We start from the raw sequence: 10,602 nt of genomic DNA on the forward strand, positions 1-10,602 counted from the left end.
CCTAACCTCCCCTTCTACAGCCTAACCCTCCCCCTAGTGCCTAACCCTAACCTCCCCTTCTACAGCCTAACCCTCCCCCCTAGTGCCTAACCCTAACCTCCCCTTCTACAGCCTAACCCTCCCCCCTAGTGCCTAACCCTAACCTTCCCTTCTACAGCCTAACCCTCCCCCCTAGTGCCTAACCCTCCCCCTAGTGCCTAACCCTCCCCCCTAGTGCCTAACCCTAACCTCCCCTTCTGCAGCCTAACCCTCCCCCTAGTGCCTAACCCTCCCCCTAGTGCCTAACCCTAACCTCCCCTTCTACAGCCTAACCCTCCCCCTAGTGCCTAACCCCACCCCCCCCTTCTGCAGCCTAACCCTCCCCCTAGTGCCTAACCCTAACCTCCCCTTCTACAGCCTAACCCTCCCCCTAGTGCCTAACCCCGCCCCCCCTTCTGCAGCCTAACCCTCCCCCTAGTGCCTAACCCTAACCTCCCCTTCTACAGCCTAACCCTCCCCCTAGTGCCTAACCCTAACCTCCCCTTCCACAGCCTAACCCTCCCCCTAGTGCCTTTTCCCGCCCCCCCCCCTACTGCAGCCTAACCCTCCCCCTAGTGCCTAACCCTAACCTCCCCTTCTACAGCCTAACCCTCCCCCTAGTGCCTAACCCCGCCCCCCCCTTCTGCAGCCTAACCCTCCCCCTAGTGCCTAACCCTAACCTCCCCTTCTACAGCCTAACCCTCCCCCTAGTGCCTAACCCCGCCCCCCCCCTTCTGCAGCCTAACCCTCCCCCTAGTGCCTAACCCTAACCTCCCCTTCTACAGCCTAACCCTCCCCCCTAGTGCCTAACCCTAACCTCCCCTTCTACAGCCTAACCCTCCCCCTAGTGCCTAACCCTCCCCCTAGTGCCTAACCCTAACCTCCCCTTCCACAGCCTAACCCTCCCCCTAGTGCTTAACCCCGCCCCCCCTTCTGCAGCCTAACCCTCCCCCTAGTGCCTAACCCTAACCTCCCCTTCCACAGCCTAACCCTCCCCCTAGTGCCTAACCCCCCCCCCCCCCCCCCTTCTACAGCCTAACCCTCCCCCTAGTGCCTAACCCTAACCTCCCCTTCTGCAGCCTAACCCTCCCCCTAGTGCCTAACCCTAACCTCCCCTTCTACAGCCTAACCCTCCCCCCTAGTGCCTAACCCTAACCTCCCCTTCTGCAGCCTAACCCTCCCCCTAGTGCCTAACCCTAACCCCCCCTTCTGCAGCCTAACCCTCCCCCCTAGTGCCTAACCCTAACCCCCCCTTCCGCAGCCTAACCCTCCCCCTAGTGCCTAACCCTAACCTCCCCTTCTACAGCCTAACCCTCCCCCCTAGTGCCTAACCCTCCCCCCTAGTGCCTAACCCTAACCCCCCCTTCTGCAGCCTAACCCTCCCCCTAGTGCCTAACCCTAACCTCCCCTTCCACAGCCTAACCCTCCCCCCTAGTGCCTAACCCTAACCTCCCCTTCTACAGCCTAACCCTCCCCCCTAGTGCCTAACCCTCCCCCTAGTGCCTAACCCTAACCTCCCCTTCTACAGCCTAACCCTCCCCCCTAGTGCCTAACCCTCCCCCCTAGTGCCTAACCCTAACCCCCCCTTCTGCAGCCTAACCCTCCCCCTAGTGCCTAACCCTAACCCCCCCTTCTGCAGCCTAACCCTCCCCCCTAGTGCCTAACCCTAACCCCCCCTTCTGCAGCCTAACCCTCCCCCTAGTGCCTAACCCTAACCTCCCCTTCTACAGCCTAACCCTCCCCCCTAGTGCCTAACCCTAACCTCCCCTTCTGCAGCCTAACCCTCCCCCTAGTGCCTAACCCTAACCTCCCCTTCTACAGCCTAACCCTCCCCCCTAGTGCCTAACCCTAACCTCCCCTTCTACAGCATAACCCTCCCCCCTAGTGCCTAACCCTAACCCCCCCTTCTGCAGCCTAACCCTCCCCCTAGTGCCTAACCCTAACCTCCCCTTCCACAGCCTAACCCTCCCCCTAGTGCCTAACCCTAACCTCCCCTTCTACAGCCTAACCCTCTCCCCTAGTGCCTAACCCTCCCCCCTAGTGCCTAACCCTAACCCCCCCCCTTCTGCAGCCTAACCCTCCCCCTAGTGCCTAACCCTAACCTCCCCTTCTACAGCCTAACCCTCCCCCCTAGTGCCTAACCATAACCTCCCCTTCTGCAGCCTAACCCTCCCCCCTAGTGCCTAACCCTCCCCCCTAGTGCCTAACCCTAACCTCCCCTTCTACAGCCTAACCCTCCCCCCTAGTGCCTAACCCTCCCCCCTAGTGCCTAACCCTAACCTCCCCTTCTACAGCCTAACCCTCCCCCCTAGTGCCTAACCCTAACCTCCCCTTCTACAGCCTAACCCTCCCCCCTAGTGCCTAACCCTAACCTCCCCTTCTACAGCCTAACCCTCCCCCCTAGTGCCTAACCCTCCCCCCTAGTGCCTAACCCTAACCTCCCCTTCTACAGCCTAACCCTCCCCCCTAGTGCCTAACCCTCCCCCCTAGTGCCTAACCCTCCCCCCTAGTGCCTAACCCTAACCTCCCCTTCTACAGCCTAACCCTCCCCCTAGTGCCTAACCCTAACCTCCCCTTCTGCAGCCTAACCCTCCCCCTAGTGCCTAACCCTAACCTCCCCTTCTACAGCCAAACCCTCCCCCCTAGTGCCTAACCCTCCCCCCTAGTGCCTAACCCTAACCCCCCCTTCTGCAGCCTAACCCTCCCCCTAGTGCCTAACCCTAACCTCCCCTTCCACAGCCTAACCCTCCCCCTAGTGCCTAACCCTAACCTCCCCTTCTACAGCCTAACCCTCCCCCCTAGTGCCTAACCCTCTCCCCTAGTGCCTAACCCTAACCTCCCCTTCTGCAGCCTAACCCTCCCCCTAGTGCCTAACCCTAACCTCCCCTTCTACAGCCTAACCCTCCCCCCTAGTGCCTAACCCTCCCCCCTAGTGCCTAACCCTAACCTCCCCTTCTACAGCCTAACCCTCCCCCCTAGTGCCTAACCCTCCCCCTAGTGCCTAACCCTAACCTCCCCTTCTACAGCCTAACCCTCCCCCCTAGTGCCTAACCCTCCCCCCTTGTGCCTAACCCTAACCTCCCCTTCTGCAGCCTAACCCTCCCCCTAGTGCCTAACCCTCCCCTAGTGCCTAACCCTAACCTCCCCTTCTACAGCCTAACCCTCCCCCTAGTGCCTAACCCTAACCTCCCCTTCTACAGCCTAACCCTCCCCCTAGTGCCTAACCCTAACCTCCCCTTCTACAGCCTAACCCTCCCCCTAGTGCCTAACCCTAACCTCCCCTTCTACAACCTAACCCTCCCCCTAGTGCCTAACCCTAACCTCCCCTTCTGCAGCCTAACCCTCCCCCTAGTGCCTAACCCTAACCTCCCCTTCTGCAGCCTAACCCTCCCCCCTAGTGCCTAACCCTCCCCCCTAGTGCCTAACCCTAACCTCCCCTTCTGCAGCCTAACCCTCCCCCTAGTGCCTAACCCTAACCTCCCCTTCTACAGCCTAACCCTAACCTCCCCTTATGCAGCCTAACCCTCCCCCTAGTGCCTAACCCTAGCCTCCCCTTATGCAGCCTAACCCTCCCCTTAGTGCCTAACCCTAACCTCCCCTTCTACAGCCTAACCCTCCCCCTAGTGCCTAACCCTAACCTCCCCTTCTACAGCCTAACCCTCCCCCTAGTGCCTAACCCTAACCACCCCTTCTGCAGCCTAACCCTCCCCCTAGTGCCTAACCCTAACCCTCCCCCTAGTGCCTAACCCTAACCTCCCCTTCTGCAGCCTATCCCTCCGCTAAATTCCTATCCCTAACCTCCCCTTCTGCAGCCTAATCCTCCGTTAAGTACCTATCCCTAACTCTCCCCTCTGGCAGCCTAACCCAAATCCTACACCATGCCCTAACCCTAAAAATCATGAAAAACCATGTGTCGACCTTTTTAATTTGTCAGTCTCTTGACCCTGATGACCGGCGATGTCATACAGTCCTGGTGTAATATGTTACACGTATGTTTCAGGCCTCGGTGTCTTTCGATGACGTTGCTGTGTGTTTCTCGGATGAATGGAAGGATTTGGAAGACTGGCAGAAGGAGCTGTACCGGAACATGATGAAGGAAAGTGCAGACTCCCTCATATCTCTGGGTATGTGTCTTCTTCAGCCCTGTGGCACAGTGGGTAAAAGTCATCGGTGGTTCCCCCTTAGTCACAGATCTCACTGATCCTACATCTGCACAGGCTGAATGTGAGGTCATCATGGAGTTCTTGTCACAGTATAATGGAGATATTCTCTGGGGGTCTCGGACCGAAATATTATCTGGGGTAGCGGATGGAGATATTCTCTGGTAGGCTCGTAGGGAGGTGGTCTCTGGGGGTCTCAGACGGAGGTATTCTCTGAGAGTCTCAAATATATTCTCTGGTGGGCTTGGAGGGAGGTGGTCTCTGGGGTCTCGGATGGTGGTATTCTCTTGGGCTCTCGGATGGAGGTATTTTCTTGTATCTCGGATGGAGGTATTCTCTGGGGGTCTCAGATGGAGATATTCTCTGGAGGTCTCAGATTAAAGTATTCTCTGGAGGTCTCAGATTAAAGTATTCTCTGGCGCCTTGGATGGCGTTGTCTGAGGTCTCAGATAGAGGTGTTCCCTGGGGGTCTCGGATGGAGGTATTTTTCCCTGGGGGTCTCAGCTGCAGGTTTTCTTCCCTGGGGGTCTCGGCTGGAGGTATTCTTCCCTTGGGGTCTTGGATGGAGGTACTGTATGCTTCCCTTGGAGTCTCGGATGGAGGTATTCTTCCCTTGGGGTCTCAGATGGAGGTATTCTTCCCTTGGGGTCTCGGATGGAGGTATTCTTCCCTTGGGGTCTCGTATGGAGGTATTCTTTCCTGGGGGCCTCAGATGGAGGTATTCTTCCCTTGGGGTCTCTGATGGAGGTATTCTTCCCTTGGGGTCTCTGATGGAGGTATTCTTCCCTGGGGGTCTCGGATGGAGGTATTCTTCCCTGGGGGTCTCGGATGGAGGTATTCTTCCCTGGGGGTCTCGGATGGAGTGGTTTTCTGAGGTCTCGGATGGAGGAGTTCCCTGGGGGGATCGGATGGAGGAGTTCCCTGGGGGGATCGGATGGAGGAGTTCCCTGGGGGTCTCGGATGGAGGTATTCTTCCCTGGGGGTCTCGGATGGAGGTATTCTTCCCTGGGGGTCTCGGATGGAGTGGTTTTCTGAGGTCTCGGATGGAGGAGTTCCCTGGGGGGATCGGATGGAGGAGTTCCCTGGGGGGATCGGATGGAGGAGTTCCCTGGGGATATTGGATGGAGGTATTCCCTGGGGTGGGATTGGATGGAGGTGTTTTCTGGGGGCTTTAGGGTATTCTCTGAGGATGGAGGTAGTTTTTGGGGGTCAGATTTAGGTGCTTTCTGTGGTTTCAGATAGAAGTATTCTCTGGGGGGCTTGGATGGAAGTGGTTTCTGGGTGGGTCGGATGGGGGTGTTTTCTGGGGTCTTGCATGGAGGTGTATTCTGGGGTCTCTGAGGTATTGTCTTGTGGGCTTGGACGGAGGTTTTCTCTGGGGGTTCGGTTGGAGGTATTCTGTGGGTCTTGGCCAGAGCAGCAGAAGGGGTGAACCAGGTGGGTACAGCTGTATGGAGGCATGTGAGGAGTTTACATGTATTTAGGACAGGATAGAGAAATGGTCATATATGAGCGAGGACCCGAGTTTGCGTGTTGAGCTGTGTAGTTGACGCTCACACGCCGTGCTGTCCTGGGGCTGAGCATTGTATATTTGGAGTGTATGTAATGCCTGTGTTCCTCAGCAGGAGAAGTCTGGATCAATAAGAACGGCAAGGAGATGCCCCCCGAGAGGAATCCTGACGATCTTGAACTGTCCTGTGACTCCAAAGAGCACATTCCCCTTGGTGCAGATCTGGGTTCCGAGGTGAATAAATTCGGTGTCCCCCAGGAACTGAGAGACTTCTCCAGTCACTCCCTCCAGAGTGATGAACCGCACACGTCTGCCGATGCTCTGCGGGGCTTCCGGCAAAGCCTGCAGTTTCTGGACCAGCGCCGCGTGCCGCGGGAGAAACTCTTCCCTTGCAGCGAGTGTGAGAAACGTTTTTCCCGGAACTCAGATTTGCTGAAGCATCAGAGGAGTCACCAGGCAGGAGAGAAACCGAACTTGTGCAACGAGTGCGGGAAAATATTCCGCCGCCGCACGGCCTTACTCATCCACAAGCGCATCCACACCGGCGAGCGGCCCTATAAGTGCAAGCAGTGCGGCAAGTGCTTTGTGCAGCGGCAGCATCTCACCACTCATGTCAAGACTCACACCGGGGAGAGGCCGTACCCCTGCAACCAGTGCGGCAAAAGCTACCGCTGGAGGTCGGAGCTAAACAAACACCAGAAGGTCCACGCAAATGTGTTGGGACCACCAATTGATTACATCCAGGGCTAGAAACGCAGTGTGAGCGAGTAACAGGCCGAGGACCGTCCCTGACCGTGCACAGTAATAAGAGGAACGGACAGTGTAATTGCTCTGCGTTCTGCAGTTTGTGCTCTGCAATGTACACTAACAACGCACACTAAATCCGGGGGGACCTGAACTGAAGTGCAAAGCGGACGTATTGGGGATAATAGTATTATGCATTCCTAGACGGGATGTAATCAGGGAGGTTCCTGCGCATTTCATACCGTTAGTGACCCGACGGCTGGATCACCCGGACTTTGTCTTCTGTCCGGCACTGTGCTGCTCTGGATGGGGACACAGACCCTGAGAAGTTCCTGCATTGGTGCTGTTATTACTGTGATGTACTAGACACTAAACCCTTCCGCCCATAGGCCATGCACAGTCCTATAATCTGAGCATTCTGAAAGGGGGTGTTGGGGGGGGGGCACTCCATTCGGTTTCTTAGGTGCAATACACGGTTACTACAAGGTGACCAAAAAGACTTGCCAAACCTCACAGGAGCCTTTTTGTTTTTATGTTCTCCCCAGCCCCGCTGTCTGCAAGTGGAAGCCTCCATCCTGCATTCACCAGTATTTTCCACTTGTTGTACATAGCATCAGCGGGTCACTATAAGGGACTGCCAGAATCTGTCTCAGATAGGTGGCGATTGGTGAATTCCCCTGGTAGACTATCTCTCTGTGCCAGGGGTAAATGTGGGAGGTTCAGAGGCTGCGCTGACGTACGCATTGCTTATCGTATCCTGTCCATGCGTCTATGGGTTGTCATTCTAATCGGACAATCTCCTAAAGTATGGGCGCAAATGACAATCGGCCGCATACTCCCATACGCCGGAAATGGTCGTTCAGACAAGCCGGTTAAATCCGTTTGTTGTAACCAATTTGTGCGTACAGTCATTTTTGGCCGTTTTCTGGCATTTGGGAGCAAGCGGACAATTCTCCATTGCTCCCATACATTACCAGATTTTCACTCTAACCAGTCTGATGGGAATGCCAATCCTTGCAGATTCCAGCTTCACAGCGCATGTTTTCCCTACCTCCTTGTCAGAGCACATATGTATTCATTTCTGACTTGACACAATTTGATAAATCCACAGGTAGGTCTAATTATTTCACTTGCGACTTGGTGAGGAGACCTGGAAAACATGTGCTGTTAGGGCAGTGTGTCCCACCCACACATTGCATGCGTCCCGATTGTTAGGAATTTGGTGGGCGTTCCTATGAGGTAATGGGTGTTGCTAAGCAGATGCGGGCGTGTCGCTGTAAGCGGCTGTGTCCAGACACGCCACACGGAGAAACTGTACCTGCCATAGAGCTGCTGGAAGTTTCGATGGTGCGTCTGAAGATGCACTGAGACGAAAGTGCACCGCAACAAGTGGGCGTCTCAGTATTAATTAAATTGGTGGCGGCATTAGCGTAAGACGCGCCCTCATCTGAGCGCGACATTATACAGGCAGATTGGGGAGTGTACACATTTCAGACCTTGTGCATTGGCCAGAGAGGAACCAAGTCCTGCCCTCCGTAAGCCCGTACGACACCCCCCCCCCCCCCTCCCGCACACCCCCCTTACTGACACTGGGCTTCTTTTAAAAGATTTCATTTTAACAAGATTTAAAGCTCTAATGTATTTCAATATCACGTTGTTCTGTTTGTGATTTGTCTGTAAATGTAATGACTTTGTGTTCAAATGTTGTTTCTGGCTTTTGTTAAATACAGCACCATGTGCTGGGGTGTGAGATTGTGCAAGGAGGTATATGGCTGGACACGTGTAAGATGGATGCATGGCTGGGCACGCGCGCAAGATGGATGCATGGCTGGGCACGCGCGCAAGATGGATGCATGGCTGGGCACGTGCGTAAGATGGATGCATGGCTGGACACGCGCGCAAGATGGATGTATTGCTGGGCACGCATGTAAGATGGATGCATGGCTGGGCACGCGCGTAATATGGATGTATTGCGGGGCACGCATGTAAGATGGATGTATGGCTGGGCACGCGCGTAATATGGATGTATTGCTGGGCACGCATGTAAGATGGATGCATGGCTGGGCACGCGCGTAATATGGATGTATTGCTGGGCACGCATGTAAGATGGATGCATGGCTGGGCACGCGCGTAATATGGATGTATTGCAGGGCACGCATGTAAGATGGATGTATGGCTGGGCACGCGTGTAATATGGATGTGTTGCTGGACACGCGTGTAAGATGGATGTATGGCTGGACACGCATGTAAGATGGATGTATGGCTGGACACGCGTGTAATATGGATGTATTGCGGGGCACGCATGTAAGATGGATGTATGGCTGGGCACGCGTGTAATATGGATGTATTGCTGGACACGCGTGTAAGATGGATGTATGGCTGGACACGCATGTAAGATGGATGTATGGCTGGGCACGCATGTAAGATGGATGTATTGCTGGGCACGCGTGTAAGATGGATGTATGGCTGGACACGCGTGTAAGATGGATGTATTGCTGGGCATGCATGTAAGATGTATGTATGGCTGGACACGCATGTAAGATGGATGTATGGCTGGGCACGCATGTAAGATGGATGTATGGCTGGACACGCGTGTAAGATGGATGTATGGCTGGGCACGCGTGTAAGATTAATGTATGGCTGGACACACGTGTAAGATGGATGTATGGCTGGGCACGCGTGTAAGATGGATGTATGGCTGGGCACGCGTGTAAGATGGATGTATGGCTGGGCACGCATGTAAGATGGATGTATGGCTGGGCACGCGTGTAAGATGGATGTATGGCTGGGCACGCGTGTAAGATGGATGTATGGCTGGGCACGCGTGTAAGATGGATGTATGGCTGGGCACGCGTGTAATATGGATGTATGGCTGGACACGCGTGTAAGATGGATGTATGGCTGGGCACGCGTGTAAGATGGATGTATTGCTGGGCACGCATGTAAGATGGATGTATGGCTGGGCACGCGTGTAAGATGGATGTATGGCTGGGCACGCGTGTAAGATGGATGTATGGCTGGGCACGCGTGTAAGATGGATGTATGGCTGGGCACGCGTGTAAGATGGATGTATTGCTGGACACGCGTGTAAGATGGATGTATGGAGTTTATAACCTAGGTGACGTTTTTTGTTGTAATGCTGAAGATGGAGCCGTTACTCTACACCCAGTACAGCTCTGTCTCTTATACCCCACGTGCGATTGGCCTGGACGTACGCATGATGGTAGTGTAACGTCTCCTCTCGCCACGGCATGAGTCTGATACCTGGCACAGGTGTACCGTGCACTGCAGAAGGGCCTAGGAAAGGCAGAAACATTACAGGTTGGGTTAGAAAGCGATCTGTGACCCAAGCATACAGTGATGAGATGGGAAGCGCTAGGTGACCTGTGTATACAGTGATGAGGTGAGACGCGCTAGGTGACCTGTGTATACAGTGATGAGATGAGAAGCGCTAGGTGACCTGTGTATACAGTGATGAGATGGGAAGCACTAGGTGACCTGTGTATACAGTGATGAGATGGGAAGCACTAGGTGACCTGTGTATACAGTGATGAGATGGGAAGCACTAGGTGACCTGTGTATACAGTGATGAGATGAGAAGCACTAGGTGACCTGTGTATACAGTGATGAGATGGGAAGCACTAGGTGACCTGTGTATACAGTGATGAGAATAGGAAGCACTAGGTGACCTGTGTATACAGTGATGAGATGGGAAGCACTAGGTGACCTGTGTATACAGTGATGAGATGGGAAGCACTAGGTGACCTGTGTATACAGTGAGGAGATGGGAAGCACTAGGTGACCTGTGTATACAGTAATGAGATGGGAAGCACTAGGTGACCTGTGTATACAGTGATGAGATGAGAAGCACTAGGTGACCTGTGTATACAGTGATGAGGTGAGAAGCACTAGGTGACCTGTGTATACAGTGATGAGATGAGAAGCGCTAGGTGACCTGTGTATACAGTGAGGAGATGAGAAGCGCTAGGTGACCTGTGTATACAGTGAGGAGATGAGAAGCGCTAGGTGACCTGTGTATACAGTGATGAGATGGGAAGCACTAGGTGACCTGTGTATACAGTGATGAGATGGGAAGCGCTAGGTGACCTGTGTATACAGTGATGAGGTGGGAAGCGCTAGGTGACCTGTGTATACAGTGATGAGATGAGA

The 10,602-nt window shown here is 54.5% G+C and overlaps 1 protein-coding gene across 4 annotated transcripts in view; it reads left to right on the plus strand.

Annotated features, from left to right (window-relative positions):
• LOC134992764 (zinc finger protein 585B-like) overlaps nt 1-8,134 on the plus strand; it is a 130,557-nt gene extending 122,423 nt beyond the window's left edge. For 3 of the 4 annotated variants that reach the window (XM_063950808.1, XM_063950809.1, XM_063950807.1), the window contains exons 11-12: nt 4,019-4,142; nt 5,801-8,134. In XM_063950808.1, coding sequence (XP_063806878.1) covers nt 4,019-4,142; nt 5,801-6,438 — 762 coding nt within the window. In that variant the 3' untranslated portion in view covers nt 6,439-8,134. The remainder of the gene's footprint in view (nt 1-4,018; nt 4,143-5,800) is intronic. The other variant, XM_063950810.1, reaches the window with a different exon arrangement.
• Nucleotides 8,135-10,602: the final 2,468 nt, after the last annotated feature.

The sequence above is a fragment of the Pseudophryne corroboree genome, chromosome 2 (genome assembly GCF_028390025.1).
Source record: "Pseudophryne corroboree isolate aPseCor3 chromosome 2, aPseCor3.hap2, whole genome shotgun sequence".
In the NCBI taxonomy this organism is placed as follows: domain Eukaryota; kingdom Metazoa; phylum Chordata; class Amphibia; order Anura; family Myobatrachidae; genus Pseudophryne; species Pseudophryne corroboree.